Source organism: Dryobates pubescens, chromosome 1 (genome assembly GCF_014839835.1).
Source record: "Dryobates pubescens isolate bDryPub1 chromosome 1, bDryPub1.pri, whole genome shotgun sequence".
In the NCBI taxonomy this organism is placed as follows: Eukaryota; Metazoa; Chordata; class Aves; order Piciformes; family Picidae; genus Dryobates; species Dryobates pubescens.
This window is the reverse complement of record NC_071612.1, coordinates 60756217-60779159: the sequence shown is the minus strand read 5'-3', so window position 1 is coordinate 60779159 and position 22943 is coordinate 60756217. Positions and strand designations below refer to the sequence as shown.

The 22943-nt window shown below is 36.5% G+C and overlaps 1 protein-coding gene across 1 annotated transcript in view; it reads left to right on the top strand.

Annotated features, from left to right (window-relative positions):
* ATP2B2 (ATPase plasma membrane Ca2+ transporting 2) overlaps positions 1-21362 on the top strand; it is a 247399-nt gene extending 226037 nt beyond the window's left edge. Inside the window, exons 20-23 of the mRNA XM_054166708.1 lie at positions 29-136; positions 3829-4011; positions 10415-10586; positions 21221-21362. Of these exons, the coding sequence (XP_054022683.1) occupies positions 29-136; positions 3829-4011; positions 10415-10586; positions 21221-21246 (489 nt within the window). The 3' untranslated portion in view covers positions 21247-21362. The remainder of the gene's footprint in view (positions 1-28; positions 137-3828; positions 4012-10414; positions 10587-21220) is intronic.
* Positions 21363-22943: the final 1581 nt, after the last annotated feature.

Genomic DNA, 22943 nt, shown 5'->3' with positions numbered 1-22943 from the left:
TCTTTTTTCCCTCTGCTTTTCTTTGTAGATAGTAATTGTTCAGTTTGGAGGAAAACCATTTAGCTGTTCTCCCCTGCAGCTTGACCAGTGGATGTGGTGTGTATTTATTGGATTAGGAGAGCTTGTATGGGGTCAGGTAAGCATTCAGGAACACGTTTTTATACAGCAATCAAAGATCTCATATTCTTCTTAATCCTAGTAAACTGTTGTTTCCCTGATCTTGCCTGTTTAGGACATGTCAAAATCCACACTTTCTAAGTTTCTCAAGAATAGCTGAAGGAGTAAGGAGAATTTATCCCACTGTTCCTTTTGATTTTTTGTTAATTTTTTTATCTTTTCTTTTCCTAAGCAGAATGTGCTGTCACCAAGGTCTTCCTCAGTTAGGCTTTTTCATGAAAGAGATTTGGTTCATAACCTAATCTTCTAGTCACAAAAAAGTATACCAAGGACAAATGCACAATGACCTGCCCTGCAATAGAGCCTGCAATGTAGCATACTTATGTTCAGCCATGGCATAGTTCTGAAAAGTGAAAAGAAGTTCCAGTTCCCGGTTATCCTACTCATTCCCCTGCTGACACTGCCATTCTGTCAATCCATTTGGCCTTGTTACTGGATAATAGGACTAAGTCCAGTGCATTTAATACATGCCGGCAGTGATTCTTACTCCAGCTATTGTGGTGTGGGAATGGTGGAAAAGAGGATAACAGAAAAAGTTGTGGGTTTTTTTCTACAGTAATGGCAGAAAAGTGCAGTTTACCTTATGTGTTGTTTTTACATTCATCATTAACCAATTATAAATTAATATATAGATGTAGAGACAAATGTCAATTAGATAAATCATGTGATTATTTGTCTGGAACTAATAGTGCAGGTACAATCAGTACTGTCAAAATACTGCATTATTGGTTTATGTACAAGCATGAATTAAAAAAACAAACCCAACAACACGTGCAAAGCTAATAATAATGCTTGTGGTTTTTAACATTTGAATGCATGATTAAGTTGATGCTGCCTGACACAGTAAAAAATACATGTGAAATATGTGAAGTTACATTTTGCTTCTCAGATGTAAAGATCAGATCAGCTGGTTTGCCACTATGAATAAACAAGCGAGAAATTGTCAACTCAATCGAATACTGGCATGGTTCTGATGGAACTGCAATTAATAGATACTGGCTTTAAAACTGATTATTTGTTCTCATATGGAAAAAACCTCCAGCTTTCTGGGCAGTATGGCCTCTTTTTTTTTATTTTATTTTAAGAAATAGGCTCAGAGTCATGACAGCTTTAAATGCGTATGTTGCTGAAAACCACCACTGTGAGACTGTGCTACTGTAATTATTACCTGAAGATGATTTATGACCTTGTGAGAAGAAGAGCTAAAATCAGGTTGATAAATCTTGAAAATAGAAGGGTTGTTTTTAGCTGATTGGAAAACACCAACTTTGGGAGGAGGGAAGAAAGGCAGGGAAAGGGAGAAACATCCTGGCTGTTTTATTATATCATTCAGCTGCGAAGAACTTCCCACAGCTTTTGATCAATGTACAATTTGGCTTCTAAATTTTGTTATATGTGCTCATTACATAACCACTGAAAACAAAGAATAATGTCAGCACCTGTTTTCAGTTTAAAGATGGACAGAGTTGCCCCAGACTTACTGCCAGAGCCTAGCCTTTAAATTTAAACTGATTTGCACTATCTCCATGCTTTTTATCACTGGAAAGACTACAATTTTACATAAAGAAAATACAGAAGTAAAAAAAGATATTATTCTTGAGTTCAGTATTTAGCTATATAGTATAAGCTAAAATAATGCAGTTATTTATATATTTATGTGTTTTACAGTCTGTGGCAAGTCCTCTCTTTGTGGAGCTATGCAGTAACAGAGACTTTTCCTTTAGCAGAGGTGGTTGTCCTTCTCCTATGCCTTTGTTTTATCAGCCTCCTGAACCTGCTGGTCATGTGAACCAGTAAAACTAACCAATGTTTTCAAGTTGAGGGACTAAAGCTGGTATTTTAAGAAGTGATTTAAGGCATAATTTCTAGGAGCCAATCTGAGATGCTTTGAGTGACAGTATTCTAGGCTTGCATCACTTTTGAAACCCAGGTCTTTCTAAAATATTTCATGTTACATTCCCCAAATCATTGATAATTATTAAAGCATGCAATCATTTTTCCCAGGAATATTATTTAGTTCCTTAATCTATATTCAGTTTGCTGAGTCTTGAACTGGGCGGGCATCTGCAGATATGGAAAACAAATGAGCAAACAAACCACAAAAAATGTGTAAATAACTTAAGAAAAGAATTAGAGCATGATCTATCAGCCTGGCTGAGAAAGGTCATGAAAGAGAGATACGTCTGTCTCACAGACTTGCTACCAAACACAGTTGTACTTCATTACCATCAGTTTCATCGACTATCAAACACACCCAAGTAGTTTCTTTCTGTATAGTGTTGGCATTTTAATGTTTTGAAAGCTCAGAAGCTGAAGGAGTTTCAGTAAGTATTTAAATGGCTAGCACTTACCTTTTCTGGTCCTGTTCTGTCTTTGCTTGTGTCACAGGAATTAATTATTTTTCCATTTTTTCATCTTGTTTTTCAAGTACCAAAATGCATTTTGAATAAGTTCTGCAATAGTGTAGAAACTGAGGCTTTTTTTGATGTTTCTTTATCTGTCTTTAAAAATAGTATAATAAAAGTGGATTTGTGGATCATGAGGTTCAAGGAGACCCTCAAGGAGACCCTCAGCAAACTCAGGAGTTCATTTTCATCCTGAAAATATTTGGTGCCTTTCACATTCTCACTGTATCCATCCCACTTTTCACAAGCTGTAAGGCGTATCCTCACCAACTTTGCTGCAGTTTTCAGATTCTATCTCCATCCTTTATGCATTTGGGCTTCAGAGATGTAGTTGCTCACTGCTGAAATAAAAAACAAACAAAAAATAAAATTATAGCCCCTTTTAGCTAAATGGATCTGATAGTTAACTTTGTAGGGGTTTTTTTAGAAGTGTTCAATATGTTGCAGGTGACACCTTGTTAAAATAGCCATCTGCCTAGATTTTCATTCAGGCTGACAACACAAATCAGAGCAAAGAGAGGTAACAAGACAATAACCCTGGAATGTATTTAAAATAATTGTGTTACAACATTGTCTAACTGCAGTATTTCAAATTGTAAAGATTAGCCACATCCTGTAGAAATTACTTCCAAGGAGTTCTTTGTGGACAAAGAGAATAACAGGTGTGGACTCAATCAGAATTTATTAGTAGTAAGGTCACAGGGTAAGATCTAGCCTTATGAGAAGTTCAAGAGGAAGGCAGTCAAATCTACACCTCTCATAAATGCTGAGAAAACCATTTCAGCTTGCTGAAACAAAGGGAAGCTGAATACAGAAACCAACGCAGCGTGAAAAGATTTATAAGCATGAGTTGCAACTAATCTTCAGCTCACGTTAACATACATTAGATTATTACCAATAACTAGAAATACCCAAACTCTAACTGTAGCAATATCAGTCTTGCTGAGTTTTCTTTAAATAATTACATTAAAATATTTCCAACTTCTTTTAGATTTTTGTCCCCAGCTCTAAATTTGGTCTGTAGCTGTGTATTGCCAATGTGATGTAACGATAAAAGTGAAGCTACTTGGTTACACAGTAGGCTAAGTATTTTGGGACTAAAATGGGGTTGTGTGTCAAGTGCTTATCTTAGCTTGCTTGAAAGGTCATATTTTTCATTACAGTATTAGTGTTCTCTAATTAGCAGGTTATTAAACTATTGCTATTGAATGAAGCTTATGTTTTCAGTACTTTTTTATAATTTTAGGTCATTGCAACCATCCCAACAAGTAGGCTAAAGTTTTTAAAGGAGGCAGGGAGGCTCACTGAGAAGGAGGAAGTTCCTGAAGAGGAACTCAATGAAGATGTTGAGGAAATCGATCATGCAGAGAGAGAACTTCGACGTGGACAAATTCTCTGGTTCAGAGGGCTCAACAGAATTCAAACCCAGGTATGCTAAAAGTAAATGCCCACATGGTCTAGAAAAAAACATGTTTAATCTTTGATCAAGACAAGATAATGTTATAAGGAAAGCCATAGAGTGTCTGTCTGTGTGAATGATGGTACTTGTTAATTGCTTTACTGTTTCTGAAAAACATATGAAATGGTGAAATAGGTGAACCAAACAAAGGGGTCTGTGTATAGCAGAGGAGATAAGTGAAAGACTATAAAATGACAGTATGCAAGAGCAGGAATACTTCCTCTGAGTCGATTGTGCATGGACATTTTCTGCTTCAATGATGACAGCTCATAAAATAGTGATCCTTGGGAAATGCTAGCTGTGACAAAGGCTTTCAAAAATATACTGCTTTATTTTGTCAAAAATCTATTGTTGCTGCCACTTCTGCAATAACAGAATAATTTCAGTTGTTGAGTCTAAAGTACCATTTGATAAAAAAAGAATCTTTTCTGTTCTGACACAACCATGGAGATCCCACTATTGAAAAGAATTAATTTTCTTTCCTATTGGGTAATGAAAAATATGGTTCTGGATTTATTTTTAGTAGCAAGGGCCTAAGAATCTGCTAAATATTAGAATGTATGTGTTGGCTACTAGGGATGCTTTCAGAGAAATAGGTTTTTATTAAAAACAAAACCCCAAAACAACAGCAACAAAAAACAACACAAAAACCCCCACAGTTTTGCTTGATACAGAAATCCATGGTGCTTTTTAATATAAAAAATGTTTGGTGCTAAATATTGTACAGAGCAGGATATCTAGTGAAATTTGCCCTGCAGTGCTGAAAAAAAATTGTGAACTACTTTACCTTTTTCACTGTAGTGAAGCATGAGGTTTTGTAGCACTCTTGGGCTCTCTAATTTATCTTGCTAAGATCAAGTACTTGTTCCAGCTTGTAGAAGAGAGCATCTCTGAAAGATATATATGTACTTGCCATACCATATTTTACATGGTGCTTGCAAGAAAAAGAGGTGAATAATCAAGAAATACTGTTTCTCTTCAAAGAATCTTTCAGAGAACATTTGTATTTCAGAAGATGTTGATTTCTTGTCTTCATTCAAGTGCTCCTCTGAAGCATTGTGACAGAGTAAGCACCCCTGGAGGGACTGAAAAGCTGTGTAGATGTGGTACTGTGGGATAAGGTTTAGCAGTCATCTGGAGGTGCTGGGTTAATGGTTGGGCTTGATGATCGTCAATGTCTTTTCCAACCAAAACTACACTATGGTTCTGTGGTTCTCCATTTCCCCACATGTGAATAGATAAATTTCTTTCTGGAGGAAGAGATTCAGCCAGGTACTTTAGAAATAATGAAGGGAAGCAATTAACTGAAACTAGGACAGTTTGCTCTCTTTAGTGCATTCACTTGTTAAAAAAAATAGAGGGTGTAAACAGCCATTAGGGAGATTAAGAGTTTGGATAGGTTCCCGAAGTTCTGTGGTAAGTAATTAAATATGGATCTTCAGCTTGGAAATTGTGTGTCTTGAGACTGTGTTTAGTCAGCAGCACTCATCATTAAACAAAATTTATACTGTTGCAGTGCAAAGGTGATGAACAAGTGCCCAGACAATAGTGATCTTTATGAAAAGGTGACCTCTAAATCTGCATTCTTTTCTTCCTGGTGGCTATAGGAGGAGTGTTGTCTGTTGGCATTTCTGCCAGGATGTCTATCTGGTTGTGGTGAGTGTAAACTACAAGCACAAGAAAAGCAAATTACATCCTTCCAGTTCTTTTTCTAATCTGAGAGGTAGCTTTTAGTTCTTTGTCCACTTAATTCACAGATAAATTATTATTCTTTTATACTATTTAAAACAAAATGACCATTAATTATATTTCTTTGCTAACATCCATCTTCTAGTTTCCTTTCTGCTCTTAGTTGTAGAAATATCTTCAGTAGGATGTATTATTTCCTTCTTGCCAAGAGGCCTCTGTGATTTTTCTCCCCCATTTTGTTTATTCAGTGACTTTGATTCTTACATCCATTTCACATCTGTGGAATGATAACAAAAAAAGGAAATGGGCCGACAGCTTCAAAAGTAGTTCCAAGGTGTCCACTGGAGAGCGATGAACTTATATGCAGGCCAAATTAGACCCATTGGTGGATGGACCTTGAGTTGAGTGCATTTTGATGCGCTGTGTGTTGTGGCCCATCCAAATGAATTCATACACTTGTACTACATTTCTCAGGAAGCCAGCTAAAGAAGAGTTGATGGAAGAAGATGAGGATGTCTGTAGCATCCTTGGGGAGCTGGAGGATTTGCGAGAATCCTCTGATGTCTAATGCACTTCTGGAGATGCGGAAGAAGAAGGTAGAGCATCCCCTCACTTTATATATATAAGAGGATGACAGTAAGATTAGGAATAAAGTCTAGACTCTCCCATGACAAACTGATCATTCAAAGCCTAACAAGATCAGTTTCCACCATCAAATGCTTGTGCTGTATATCAGATAATTCCTATTTTTGCTTTTTTTCTATTCAGTCATCACTGGACAGATAGTCACAGCACTCAACAAAAGTCTTCACTTCTAAAACAGTTATAAAGAATCTAAGATAGGTTGTTTGAGTTTCATTTTTGGCTTTGCTTTTGGTTTGGGGGTTTTTGTTTTGATTTTCTTTTTCACATGATAGATCTCCCTTGCAATGCTCCAGTAAAACTCATCCAAACTAAAAAACACTTCACAGTACTAAAGATATATTTTCTTTTTTCATGCCCTTTCTCAAAGCAGGGGGTTCTAAGACCAGAGAAAGAAGTTCATTCCAAAATGTCAGATGTATTTCTATGAATTTACTTTAAAGAAAGGTGTATGGAAAATGCACATAACTAATTCAAAGACACTGGCTGTCTACTTCTGATTTATTTTTCCCCCTGTTTTTCTGCTTCTGTTCATTTAGATATTTTGTTGTCTTACAAATATAGTATAGGGCTTCTCTGGATGGATGCATGTTCTCCTTCTCTGAATGGAAGAGTTTTTCCTAACTGGATAGCTCTCTCAGAAGACCACTGGCATAGGAAGTTTCACGGGTGATTCATCTTAGGCAAGTTTCAGAAAGATCTTAAAGTGGTCTCAAATTGCAGGACTTTTCAACTTCAATTTTGTGACAGTTCTCACAAATTCTTCATTCCAAAGGAGGACACAAGACTGATCATACAGTCTCAGCAGATCTAATAGCCTTTGGAAGTTTGGCAGGTTCATCCTCAGGCAGACCTGCCTAATCTGAGTAACAACCAAAAAATCCTTGCATCTTTTTGGTTGCATACAGAAAAATTTCTCTAACCACCTCACATTTGAGTATGGAAAAATTCCTAAGGCTGTATCACACAGACTTACAACACCAGGCTTGATTCTCTCCTCCTCTGCTTCATTTTTCTATACCTCAGTTTCCTCTGTCTCCTTAAGGTGGGAAATAGCCATCTAGAAATGCTCTGGGAAAAAAAACCAATACTGAAAAATACACCGGTCCTAGGTTAACTGCTACTGAAAACAGCTTCTTCTTCTTCAGATACTATAAAATTCATAGAGGTGCTGTACTGCACTTCCTTTCCTTTTCGGAATTAAAGTTTTTGTTAAAGCAATGCAAACCTACAGCAATAAAAGTCACTCTTGGCAAGAGGTTTTGAAATTGGATAAAATGTTAGTAGCTCATTTTATGGCTCTCCATAGAAAGCAACACAGTGGCCCCGTCTAAGTGGAATGGAAGCTGGTTAATTTCACCAGAGAAGTTATTAAAAAATCAATACAAATTAAATCATGGTTGGACATGAGGTGAATGAGGCCTGAGTCCTTTAATATTAATGACAACAGAAGTGCTTGCTGATGAGCTGTTCTATGTTAGGCATCAGAAAAACGTTTGTTCTGCCAGGACCTTTCTGATAGGATAAAATGTTGTTGGGGTTTTTAAGCTGCTAATAATTGATATTTCTATTAGTTGTGCACACCTCAGAAATATGGATCTTCTAGAGTACGAAACATACAGAAAAATAAAAGCAGTGTGCAAAATTCCAATCTTGCAAATAAGCTTCAAATGTAGGACAGTTATTTTTTTCTCTACCTGAAGACCCATCATCATCAAATCAAGATTGTGTCATATAGTTTGTTGGACATTTTCTCCTTTGTAGCAACTTGAGTTATTCTGAGTACATGTATTCTTTTTTTTTTTTTAAATTAATTTAAAAATTAGATCTTGGTTTAAAATGCATTATTTAGTTAGTATTTCTATTAACTCTCTCTCTTCTTTGCATATTCCTGCATTTGGAAGAGAAACTTTTGGGCCAGGTTCTTCTCTTCTTTCTGAGCTTCAGGCAGAGCACAGCCCTGTACGTTCATCTTTTAAGATTCTAGAGTGGTAATCATCCTCCCTTGTGAATTATATCCATGGAGATCTGTAGTTGCCTTCTTTGGAGAATGAGCAAATTACACACCTGTAATTCTTTTTCTCTGGAGAAACTGGAGAAATTATTATGTATACATCTTCCCTTATCTCTTCACTCTTATAAAAGGTCTTTCCTTTCAGTTTATTAAGAAGACATCTGTACATCAGTTTATTAAGAAGACATCTGTACATCTAGAAATGCCCTTTAGTTTAGGTTTTATCATCTGTGTTTTCTGTGGTGATACACACTTCTTGCTGGCAGCAAGGGTCGTTAAAATATTTTTTGAATGGTTTCTTCTGAAGAGTGCTCTGTCACCTGTGTTAGATCTTTAAGGCCCAAGATCTGCATTTAATTCTACTTTTGTACAGTGAACATTTCAGGTGAGTATTTGGGCCTTCATATATAACCGATGGTTTGAGCCATAAGTTTTTTCTAGGTGCCAATGTGAATCTTAGGTAATGATTCAGTGGTACCCCTATTCCATAGATGAACTCACCTCATGCTGTATTTTTATACTGTGGTATTTGTATTGGACATGTAATTAAAAATAAGTCTGCTGCAGAAAATGCTGAGAGCAAAGCTGTAAAATGTTGTAATGACTGCTTACTACTGTACACATTGAAATGGATGTTGTAAAGAGGACTCCTCTCAAACTCTGGGTCAGTGAGCTTTGTGTCTGTATGGTAAAAGTTCAGTGTGACAGCTTTATAGCTGTAACCTTTGATCCCTTTTACAGTTGGCTGTGATATTATTATTCCCATAAATATATGCAGGAAAATAAATAATGATGTCCAAAGATGACATTATGAGAGAGGATACATCTGTACCATTAAAGACAAAGCTATATGAATTTGTTTATTCCTAAGACTGACCACAACAGAAACAGCCAATTTGTGATAGTGCTTTCAACATGGAAAATTTAAGAGGGCTTGCACCAAGATGTGTGCTGGTTTACTGGATAAACATAGCACTTCACCTCTCCCAAATGCTATCTTCAGAAATCTGGGTTGTGAGATACAGATCTGGTTAACAGTGGGTTGCTTCTTTGAAGTAGTTGGTTGAATACTTCCAACTGATACAACTACTGCTACTTTGTCAAGTTGTGGTTGCACTAATATTACAAAGAAGACATTTTGGCATGTAGTGATTTGCAGCACTTTTTAAATCCTTGGTATTGTCTACTGCTAATCCCTGGCTTTACATTTGTACACAGGGCTTGCTTTCTTATTGGGTTATACTAGTGACAAAGACTGATTTGAAATGTTTGGATCTTTTTTTGTGGTGATGGATATATCAAAGAGTGCATACCACAGACGTATGAAAATATAAAGAAGAAAATTGTAGTGTTATTTTGCTGCAATAGTCAATCTAGTTTCAAATAATTTTCTGTGTGGTTTGATGTTGTTTGTATGAAGATTTAAATCAATATTTGTTATCACTATATTAAATTTATACAAACTTTCATGAGAAAAAAAGATAAAACATTGGAACACTTTCTATTTCATCAAGATGCTATACTGACAACCCTGTTGCTGTAGACAAAATGGAGCACTACTTTGACTATTTTAAAGGTTCTTTTGGTTTTGTTAAGTATTTTCCCATTCTCCTCCAAAATTACTATTAAGTGACTGAATTTTCCTCTGTCTGGAAGAGTAGACAGAGAACAATTATTCTCAGTAGAAAAAGAGTGAAGATTAGTTATATGGAGTATTCCAGTTTTATTCACTTTGTTTACATATATATAAGAAATGGATTTAAGTTTTAAAGATTGCTATTTCAAATCTACTTGTTTAAACTGATGCAGCTCTACTGCCTCCTATAGAGCTGTTCCATTTTATCCAGGAAGAAATTTTGGATCTTTTCATACTTAAAAAAGCATTGAAAGTGACGCTTAAAAGTATTTCTTTCAATTGAAGTAAAACTGTGTGCACGAATGATTTATTGTTTTTCATTATTATTCCTGTCAGTTATGCAACTGTATCCATACTTTAAGCAACTTGTCTCATTCTTTCCTCCATTACAGATCGAAGTAGTCAATACTTTCAAGAGTGGCACTTCCTTTCAGGGGGCTCTAAGGAGACAGTCCTCCGTCACAAGCCAGACCCAGGATGTAACCAATATTTCTAGCCCTAGTCACGTATCGTTATCCAATGCTCTTTCCTCTCCTACCAGCACATCTGCTGCTGCGGCTGGGCGTGAGTGTGTATTCTTAATGCATCAGACCTACAGAGATGCCAACTTAATGTAGCAGTCACTTGAGACTAAGCTACTTCACCCTTTCCCATTTTGTCCTGTTATTTTTATTACTTTACACACCCCTAGAAACACATAACATGATTACTTTGTGTACAGTAGATACTCTCCATGATTCATTCAAAGTTTTCCTAATTTACAGTTAGGACAGGAATTTGTAGCCATTTTTTATCCAGTGTAGAGAAATTCTGATTTTATTCACTGTTGTATTTTCTCAATCTCATTGATTCTATTTTCTACTGCTTATAAAATAGATACTTCAAATGATTCTAGAACTATGTTAAGCAATACAGCTTGTCAGGTAGAAGATCATTCCATCTGGAGGAGTGTGTGTAATATAGGTCAGTCAGATCCAAGAAAAGATGTACTCTAATTAGCACAGGTACAGGAAGGAACAAGGAAATAAGGATCCAGCCTGTGATGCAAGGCTAAGGAATTAAGGTTTGCATGAATGGTGAAGGAATAGATTGGCTCTCTCTAATTCACTGGGAGGCAAGCATTAAAGAAGGAGCTAGATGAGCGAAAGTACAGCACTGAGACAACAAATAAATGTAAACATTTTCTTTGTTAGAACAAGCAGGTTTCTAACCACTGAAACCCTGACACAGCTTTCTTTTAGATGCAAACATCTAGTGAAGAGGGAATGAAGTGAATAATTTTTTTTACTTCTGGATTATTTTTTTTTTAATTCAGGACTGTAAGGAGCTGTTTTGTTTTTCAGCATAGCCTGCACTAAAAGGCTATTTAAATGTATGGAACTCAGTTTACAAGTTTGTCACTTACTTTAGTGGGAAGTTGACCAAACAGACAAACCAAACTTGTCTGGCTGGACAACAGGGTGAGGAGAGGCAGACAGAGACAACACAGACAACAGAATTAAATAAAATTGAAGAACTCCTGTAGGATAAAAGGAAATTTGACCTTTCCATTCAGTTGGAGTGTGAAAACCCCCTCAGTATGGGAATAACAAGCATTTAGACACGCATTAGAATCTTTGTTGGAATTAAAAGTCAATGGACAAACTTTGCTTTTACCAGGAACCCAGAAAGCCATTAAGGTTCCAACTCTGGCAGTTGCTTCTTAGAGAAAATGTTTATCTTTCCCTGTCTTTTCTTGGGAATTTTAGTCTGCTAACCTTTGTTCCATCAGCACTAGCTATTTCAGGGCAGCACCACAATCAAGAGAAGCAGAGTCAGTGAGCTGCATGCCACTGCTGTGCCACAGACAGTGTAACCTGCTTCTGATAACCAAGAGCCCAAGTTCCTTCATTTCCACATTGAGCATGACACAAAACACTCACAAAACAGCCTTTCATCCAGTAATAGCATTTCAACATTTGAGCAGAAACCAGAGAGCAGCTCATTCTGCTCTGCTGTTTCAATGATATCCTGTAGCCAGCAGTCTGAAAGGATAGATCTAATAAAATAGAAGATTTATCTTCCCCTCTCTTCTCTCCATTGCAGGAAAACAACTAAGAATTGAATAGTCTTGCGTCTTGACAAAGGGTTATGGGCTGAAGTTAATTAATAGGAGAAAGCATTATCTGCTGCAGTGTTTGATGTCTCTTTATTTGGAAAAAATAAAACAGCTCTAACAGAGCTCATCAGTTAGAGCCACATTTATCAGTGAAATAAAAAACACACAATTGATTTGTTAGGCCACCCAGAGATACATATCTGCACTGCAGAGGCCTTTCAAAGTGATTGTTTGGGACTGTTAGTATTTGATTGCTGTAATACAGTATCTGTTTAGAATCAAACCAGTGTGTGCTTCAAATTATAGCCTTTAGGGAAAGTTTTGATTCACTACTGCAATGACACAAAGCTAACGAATGACAGTGAAAAAGGAAAGAAAGCAAATTCAGGTTTTATTTCTTAGTTGAATATTTACAGTTCATCTTCCAGAACTAGTGAACTATTATTTTCTGAGAAAAGTTGAGTTGCAAAATAAACTTCTGCTTTTCAGCTCCTCGCTTAAACTGTACATGGTGGGACAGAACTGAGTTCTTTGCTCTTAGCTGCTCAGAATCAGTTCAACATTAATCATAACCTTCTTCCTATGGGGTGGAGGGAATAATGGGATAATTCTGCCTCTTATTTTGAAGCCTTTTCCTCCCTTCAGAAATCTTTAAAATTTTGCATATATAAATACCCTAGTGGTAGTATCAAGGGAAAACCTTAAAGGTATAACAAAAACAAGAGCCTAATGCTTGAAAGGGCTCAATATGAAATTCTGTCAGGTAGATTTATTTTCAGAGTGTTCAGCATCCTGCAACATTTGGGGATACTTCAGGTAGCATTTCATGTGCTCAAATTGCAGAGTTTTGGATATAAATACTTGATTTAAAAGTACAGAATCATCTGATACTCTATCAATAAGAACATCTAAGTCTAATTTAACAGAGCATTTACTTATAATATATACTTTTAATATAGTTCATTGTGACACTTTACCAATCTGTGAGATTATTTTTCTGCAGATTTGTAATAAAGTTTTGCAATTTCTTTTTATTATTATTATTATTTAGTATTTTCAGCCAGGTTAATGTTTGTTTCAAAGGCTACTGTGTGCTTAAAAAGAAATCTGCCTGTTTGTGAACACAGTAGCAAGGTATTACCTAAAGTTTTCAGCAGTGCATAAATATGGCACCATCACATCTTTCATTAGGTTGTGGAATACCTTAATTAAAAGCAATTTATACAAGGGAATATTTACTACAGTACTAAGGTTTCCCTCGTTATGCCATTACTTTTGAAGTGCCATGGTGTTTTTGCCAATAACAAATGACGTATTTCAGGCTGTCAGCATGAATTTATAACAGTGAGGTCCATATTAAGAGTCTCTTACCTATTCCAAAAAATGCTGTGGCTTTAAATAAACATTGTGAAAATTTCTGCATATTGAAACCTGGAATCGTATATGCTGTGATAGAAGTGAAAGATTTATTCAAATACGAACTAAATATGCAGACATTTAATGTGCAGAAACTGTAAACACGTTTAAAATGAAGCTGTGTATTTGTCATGTCACGTGCATGAAGGCACAGGCACACATAGGCACACACAATCTCTTATCAATGGAAAGCTGTTAGACTGCAGAGTTAAAAGTGGGTTTAGATACCAGGCTATCCCATGCCAGCTTTGGTGAATATGTATTTTATATGTATAGCTCCCTAAGTTTTAATTTGGGAATGCAAAATCAGATCCAGTGGGACAATGTAGCATCTTATTTACTTTTGAATCTCAGGAACACAAAATGTTAGCTTTTGCTTAAAATTTAGCTCTGCTTTTATCCTTTGCTACTACACTTTTTTAAGGAGGTAGAGGATGAGTAAATCTAACTGTACACAAAGTAAGCAAGTTACACTTTACCTTAATCTGTTTATATCTGGTTCTCAGATATTGTTTATATTAGCAGTAGATAGCCCCTTCAAAAGAATGTGGTTTCAGATTTTCCAGGAAAGGTGCAAATATTCCTTTCTACTTGCTCTTCCTCATTGCTCTTATTCACACATATAGTTAATACTGTTCCCCAGTGGAAGCAGACAGAAATGTCAGGGCCCTTACCAAAACCCCTTGTTCCATTCATAAAAGTTTATTATTAAAAAGTATTGTTAAGAGTAGGAAACATTGGGAGAACAACAAACAAACAAAAACAAACCCCACAAAAAGATAACCTCCAAGAGACTGCTGTAGTTTTTTGTATTGGCAGATTCCTTTTCTTTGCATTAAATACATCTAAAAATCTCAGGAAAAAATGACAGACCTCAAGAGAACAAAGTCCAGCAACAGTGGCCTCTAGCAAGCCACTTGTAGGGATGACACAGGAAAAAAAATACACAGCAATGATTCCAAATTTTATGGCAGCTCAATAAAACCTTACTGAGCAATCAGTATTTGTCCATTATACAGATCTCTGGAGGTTCTGGGGGTGTTATTGTTTGTTTGATTGGTTTTTAAAAAGTATTTTCAAGCAAAAAATGAGCATAGCACCCTTAAGGCTGTATATTTGCACTGGTTCACATTATCGATGGGTCTTCTAAAGTGGGGCTAAGGGGTATGAAAGACAACTTTCTTTGTTCTCCCTTTAATTAAAAATTACTTGGCATTTATCAGACTTGCCAAGAAACTGTCACTTACAGGTGGAAGCTTTAGACGTGCAATATTTGCTTGGAGCGGCACAGGGGCATAAGCATCTGCAAATTGTGTCAGACTAACATAAGACATTCAGCAAGCTGCATCTGAGTGTGTAATGCAATCCATTTACTAATAGATAATTTTAAAGAGAGAGCTCAGTTCAGCTATTTGTAATCCGTGGTGTATGAAAACTAGATTCTTTGTATCAAGAAAAATTATTTCCTGTTCCAGAAGCTTTTGCTTTTCTGTATTTCTTATGTATATGGTTTCCTCGAAGTGTAATCATAATTCAGCTGGACAGACTATACAACTAAAACTTAAGATAAAATCTTAAGTCTGGATTAAATTTTCTCATGAAGAAAAATGGGAACCAATTTCTTCAAAATATTCAAATAAAGTCTTTTCTTTTCCTGAATCTTAAGGCAAAGATTGCTGTCCAGTGTTGATCTGTGTTCAGATCACAAACCAAGTCAAGAGAGCATACCAGCCTTAATGAAGATATCAGCTGCTTTCCATGGCAACATGGTACAACTAGCACATGAATAAATGGAACAAGCAGAACCTAAAGGAAGTCTACATTCAACATTACGTTGCAGCCTTTGGGAACATCATTAACCTAGAGACAGAGATATTGCTCTAAAGCATAGATGTTCCCACTGGTTATAAAATCCTGTTATCACAATCTCTCTGGGATATGATGTGCAAGATCAAATTTAATTTTTCTGTTTCGTGCCTATAGGGAAACTAACTAGGTTGAAAGTCTAAATATAAACCCAAGTCCTCAACTTGGAGGACTTAGAGGCAATGGCAAGTAGGTTTAGACTCTAAGACAGAAATACATTTTTTCAAGGGGTTGTATAATATATTTATACTTTGCCAAATCTGATACAAAAATGTCAGACTAGTTCTGCAGTAATTCTATAATAGAGGAGATAAGATATGGAAAGCGGAAGCCGTGTGTGCGGTTCTGATCTCATGCTCTAAAACTCAGTGGGATAACAGCCATGTGAACCTTCTGTGAAACAAGAATCAGGCCTGAGGATTTCACAGCATATGTAGGTATAACATTTTCCTCTTGCTGCATGTGGTTTGAATTTTCAGCAGCACTTACTGGATTTACTGCATATTTATATAGAAAGAGAGTAGCACAGATAATACAATGAATCAGTTTAAAGCAGCAACCTAGAAATTATAATTTGTCTAGTTTTACCAAATATTATATTTGATTTTGCTTAACTTCTACTTCATACAACCCAGAACATACTAGCCACCACATTTACAGGTGACTCCAGTACATGCAATATCTCCTCCTGTGGATACCTAATCTGATGTTATTCACCTAGAACTGGAGGATTTAAAAATAATCAACCCCAAATATACTGAAGTCATGCCTTCTATTTTAAAGCAATAGTACTTGACCAAACTCTTCCTGACCTTTCTATAGCTATAGTCTTGATGTAGAATAGTATCATTGCACATAAGAGTTGGCATCTCTTTGGAAAATTGACCCCTTGTTTACAACTTTATACTAATCACCTTACTGATCTTTCAGTATTGAATTTATTTGCTTTTGCAGTGCCCTACTCTCTACTGTCTGAATATTAAATGTGTTTGTTTTCCTAGAGGGCTAGAGAACATTGGACAAAAGGGTTCAGCAGGAGAGAGTGAAATAAAAAGAGGTTGTGAGTCTTTAACCTTGAGCCTGAAATGAATGTGAACCAAACTCAAGATACTTGGCTTATATGAAGCCAGGTAAACATTCGAGTATAAGCCCACACACTACCAACCGTATCTGTTGATGCTTAACAGGCCTTGTGTATTTTGCCTAGATTGTTGTACTTGGGAGTGAGATTCTGAACTTCATCTTTTTCTTCTGATGGGAAAAATTCATAGTATCTAAAATTCTATTTCTTTCATTTTTCTTGCCTGATGCAGTATGATAAATCTGACTTTCAAGGTGGGATGAAACTGAAGAGTTTTTTCTATTACAGCTACAAAGAAGAAAGAAGTGGAAACTTATAGCAATGTCAAAAATGTCCTGAAGTGTTGTCCCCACAGTCTTTTGTTCAAAAGCAGTTCATTTTTTTCTGTTGTCTCCATTACTGTGAGAAAAGGGAGCTGTATCACACTGTTTGTCTTCCCTTGGCATTGTCAGTATCATAAAGAAATATCATTACATGAACTCTACATAGTTCATAATAACCCAAATAGGTTCTATCCATCATGGGTATGTCCCTGCTTTTACATGCTGTACAACCATAACAACATTATATTAAGTTCATCCGCTTTGTTTTATCTTCAAAACAGTAATGTGAGCTTTGTTGTAGCCCAGCCCCTAAACATTTTTACATCAGCTATTACATCAAATCCTGAACTTAAGCATGTATTAAAAGCATTTGTTGCTGTTGGGCCATATAACTCTGGGTAAATATGTTTTCAGTTCTTACCTTAAAAATGGTACAAGTATTCTACCAAAATTAAAATACCACCTTTGTAACCAAGCCAACCATGTGCTGGGCTGCATCTCCAGCAGTGCAGGCAGCAGGTCTACTCTCATGAGACCCCAGTTGGAGTACTGCAATCAGCTCTGGCGCCCCAAATACGAAGTGGACATGGAAATGTTAGCACAAGTTCAGAGGAGGCCAGGAAAATGATCTGAAGGCTGGAACACCTCTGCTATGAAAACAGGCTGAGAGTTAGGGTTGTTAAGCATGGAGAAGAGAAGGCTATAGGGACACCTTCCAGGATTTGAAGGGAGCTACAAGAGAGCTAGAGAAGGACTTTTTAGAAAGGCATGGAGTGACAGAACAAGGGGTAATGGCCTCAAATTGAAAAAAGAGGAGGTCAAAGGAGGAAATTCTTCTCTATGAGAGTGATGAGGCACTGGAACAGGTTGCCCAGAGGAGTTAGGGAGGCTCCAAGCCTGGAAGAGTTCAAAGTCAGGTTGGATGAGGCCTTGAGCAAGCTAGTCTGGTAGGAGGTGTCTCTGCCCAAGGCACGAAGATTTGAACTTTATCTTAAAGGTTTCATCCTAGCCAAACCTTTCTATGATTTTATGAACAGCAAACCCTCTACCTTTATTTCCATTAATGTAATGAAAGAAGCATGTTTTGTTCCTGTAAGCAATAATTTGGTACATTGGAGGACAGACTATGGACAAGATTTTGAATTACACTGTAATGCAGAAATTCTGCCACTGAGTGAGGTATGGCACTAAAAAAAATAATTAAAAAATTTGAAAACATGTATACATCTCTGTAGATAAATTTAAAGATAATGAAGTATTAGCACCTCTGAATTAGCTCTAAGCTAATATTTCCAGTAAAAATCACCATGAACAAGCAGGAGCTATTCTAGTAACATTTAAATGGTCCTGCAAGACTTGAACAGTCTGTGTGAAAACTTTGCTACAGATCTTCACACAAAGTGATGCAGCTGCTGACTGATTGTACATTCTGCAGCTGTATCTTCAGATTGTTGTGTAAATGCTTTTTAGCAAAAGATGTTAGTGAGTGCTTTATTTCAGCAACTCATTTGTTCAAGCAGTCACTGCAGAGTACCGAACTCAGGACCTGGCAGATACATTTTCATAATCAGTGCTTAAATGCAACCTCAATCTGTAGTTTTCCCTCAGTTGTGTAGTCACTTAGCTAGTCTGATTAAAACGCTGGTGTTAAATGCAAATTAGATGCCAAATTTTGATATTAAATGTAGTATAGATTCTTTCCCTGCAACAGAACTTGGATCCTCATAAACTGATATCAGTTCCTCCCTTGCTAACCTGTAGAGGCTTAAATACACCTTGTGCAATTGAAGCTTTACTGTTGTTGGATTCTGCTGGATCTGGTCAAACATAATACCAAATTGCAAACCTTTTTATTTAAGTAAACATTAGCTTTGCCTGTATTAAAAAGAATCCAGCTGGCAAATAGAACCTAAATGTATGCAATAAGAAGTGGCTGTATTCAAGGGAATGAAATTATTTTGTTAGTTGATAAGATATGGCTTGATAGTTGATAGTTGGTAAGTGAATGGCTACAGCAGGATGAGGTGACTTATTTTTGTGTAGATAGCCGAAATAATAGAAAATTGTGCAGGACTTGTCACCCTAGCAGTCCAATAAAGTAAGCCTGTCACAAAGAGTTTCCTATTTTAAAACAGGATAATATAGAAACATGTTTTTAAGATTGCCTTGACAAAACACACTATTTTGTCATTGTTCAGACTAATTAATTTGCACTTTAAAATAAAAGACATAAAGGCATAGATAATGAAAGAATTAGCATGCCACCTCTTCTCCATGCAAATGAATCTCTTACTCCAGTCTGTCTGTTCACTACACAGAACCATCACATAGCACAGCACAACTCAGAGAGATGCAGCTCTCATAGAAGTCTGGTTTGTAATTCCAGGTGCTCTGTTAGAGGTGTTAGACACACTGTGTAACTGTGTAAAATCTAGTCTTCTCTTCCTCCTGGCCTTCACCTCTGCCAACCTCCAACCATCATCTGGTTTCCTAAGATCTGGACAAGCTGTTCTGCATCACTCCAGTCCTTATTCTGAGCATAAGCAGACACAGGAACTACTTTTGTACTGTGCTCTGCTGTCACCAAATATATGTATAAAGAAAAGGGAAAGTATTTGGACTGACCAAAGGTCATGTATCTGAAGATGGTATGACTGACCTCTGCTATTAGGATTTTTAGAAGGTGATGAATATCTAAACATAGGGAACATAAACAAGGACAACGGTCAAAGAACTGAAAATGCAAGACAGCCTTGTTCTTGAATGTGCTGATATTCTGGACAACTCAGACAACTCCAGCCAGAGGATCAACTAGATCCCACAGCTGACGCCATGCCGTAACTAAAATGAAGTTTGCCAACTACAAGAGGAATTAAGGATTTACAAATCAGTGATGCCCTAGGCCAACCAATAATGCTCAGCATATTTACATGTAAAAAGATAAACATGCCAGCCACCAAACCATTTCAAATGTGTGTGGAGAAGCTTTCACAATGCCTGCTTGCACCTTTTCTGCCTCTGCCTTTGTTTTGGTCTCCCCTCTAAGAAATGCTAAAAATTCGCTCATTGGACTACATGGAAGTAGAAGGATAGAACTCATACTTAGCCATAAAACATTTGCCAACAGATCACATTTTGCCATTCTGTTTTTTCCTCTCTGCCCCCTCACTCCCTTACAAAAAGTTATGTCTTTTTCAGCAGTAAACCAGCACAAACCTTCACTTCTTTTAAGAACTGCCAGGTCACTGGGATATAGACAGCATCCCTCCCTTTGCCCACCCACAGAGGATGTAGTGTCCCCATTCCAAAATGCTCCTCACTTTATTCCTCTCATTTCCTACTGGGAACTGGCCCTAACAGTCTAATGGGCTGAGTTTTTGGAGTTTATTTTCACCTATATTCTTACTGTCAGGTGGTTCATGCCATTAGCTTGACCCTGGCATATGTCAGCTGACCTAGTCAAAACACTGCATATATGGCATAAATTGTGTCACTTCCAGCATTTAAGTTTACAGTTTTGCAACTGAGACACAGAGAATGAAAAAGCTTGCTGTTTAACCATGTAATTCAATTCAACCCAACAATCAATACATTATTTTATTACATGTTCTATATATATATATATATAAAAAAGTTAAATGGCTAGAACAGTGGGTCTATACTCGAGTGTTTACCTCACATATGCATGAAGGAAAAATAAAAGTTGGTTCAACAATACTATGTTCACATTATCCAGGCTTCCAAGTGTAGTTGTTGTGTGCAAGTTATCTCTGTTCATGTGGTAACCGTGAATTTTTATTTTTTCCCCGTGGTAGCATGATTATGCCTTAGTATTTTGTCTGCTTGGCTTTTTGTGCTCTTGGCTGCATTCATTTAGGTTTTGCTTTAAAACATTGATATTGTTTATAGTTTTTACACTTGGCTCCTGTGTGTGTCTCATACGTACCCATCCGACCGTGTCTGTGTTCTGTGCTTTTCTGTTTGTGAAGTGTGATATGTTATGTGTAATGGATTTTAACAATACAAAAGAGACTTTTTTAATTAAAAAAGCCTTCCTACTTACTCACTGCAAAACTATCAACATGCATGGTTTGACATTTGCATTACGATTAACATGGCTTGTCTTTTACTAGGGATGTACCACACGAGTGGATGTTCGCTTTCTTTAACCAGTACTTCCCATCAGTTCTTTGATGGATTTAAACCTGATTTATTTTAATATTGCAGTTGGTACAGATATTCAAAATGCACATAACTGAGCCACTCGTTTATGCATATAACATCCAGAGACTTTGGACTTCAGCTGTCTGCACTGCCCTAACCATATGCTACATTTTTCACAAAGTATTCTCTAACACAATGTTGCCCTTTGAAGGTGCCACCCTTGACACCTCTTTCCTTTTCTCCCCCCCAGATCCGCGTCGTGAAGGCATTCCGTAGCTCTCTCTATGAAGGTTTAGAAAAACCAGAATCTAGAACCTCTATTCACAACTTTATGACTCATCCTGAATTTAGGATAGAAGATTCCCAGCCCCACATCCCACTGATTGATGACACTGACCTAGAAGAAGACCCTGCTCTCAAGAAAAACTCGAGTCCACCGTCTTCGCTGAACAAGAACAACAGTGCTATCGACAGTGGAATAAATCTTACAACTGATACAAGTAAATCAGCTACCTCCTCTAGTCCAGGAAGCCCAATACATAGCCTGGAGACATCACTTTAGCTGAAAAGGTCACTGCAAAAAAAATAAAAATAAATTTAAAAAAATTTAAAGTAAAATAAAGTAAAAAAAAAAAATCCACAGCAACCGAAATATATAAATATATATATTAAAAACATTGCTGGCTGAAAAGCTGTTTGAACTCTTATTCACTCTGAGACAAGTGAATGAATTGTTGATCACAATGGTTTTGGGGAAGGAATGAATGGCTGATTTACATACCCCCCCCCCAACTTGTTCCCTTTCAGAAAAACAAAAACAAACAAAAAAATATCCTGCATGAATGTACTGTACACTTCTGGCCCTTCTTTCTCTCTTTTAGTTTCTTTTTCTTTTTGTTTCTTTTTCTTTCTTTTTCTTTTTTCCTCCTTAAGCAGGAACTGCAGAGGACTTCTTTCTGAGGCTATTTATCCGATTCACTGGTCTGTGAGTTTTTTGAAATGCTTGTGTGGCATGGACTCAATTGTATAGATTAATTTAAATAACTTTTTTGAAGTTGCAAAGCTTAACTTGCACAGTAGATTTGCACCAGTTGGACAGAGGAACTTAAACATTTACGAGACTATATATAGAGATATATACATATAAGTATATACATAATTAATTATATATATGTATATATCTATCTATATATATATAGTTATATATATATAAAGTTTCTTTGTTGGCATGTTGCCTTGTTTCTGCTCAAATTGCTCTGACTATTTTAACTTATTTATGTCCTAAAAAAGAATGTAATTTGTTTACAAACCTGTAGATAATATCCTTAACTATTTGTAGGGTTAAGAAAGCACTTCCTGCCGAAGTAGTATAAAAATGGCTCAGCTCAGCTCATCAAAAACATCTGTAATATCACACTCTGGATATTTTATTACAGCCGTGTTCTGATTTCTGACGGATTTTTTGTTGGCTTTTCTTTTTTCTCTCTCTCTCTTTTGTTAAGTAATGTAGATACTGCTAGTAAGTAACAAAAGAAGCCAAAATATAACACATTGGATGTAGCATTGTGATCCTATATACAGGGAGGTAAACTAGGCTTCCTTTGTTTCAAATAAAAATTAAAACAATCAGGTTCTCTTTTTTTTTTTCCCCCCCTTCTTATACTTTTTTACCCTTCTAATAATCTGCTTGAGTTGGTTTTGGTGCAGCATACCATAATGGAGGCTACTTCATTCATTAAACATGGCTTCCAGAAAATATTTTTAGAGAGCTATTCTATGAAACTGAGTTGAGTTTATAAATATAATTTAAAATAAGTTATATTTGGTTTGTCTATATGGAGATAAAGCTAATGTTGAAATATTGTGATATATTGTGTTAATCTTTTTCAGTTAGTGATTTAGGCAGTTATTTCCATACTACTTGCAAGGTACGGGCTGTTGGCATTTTGGATGAAAATTACTGTAGGTTGTTG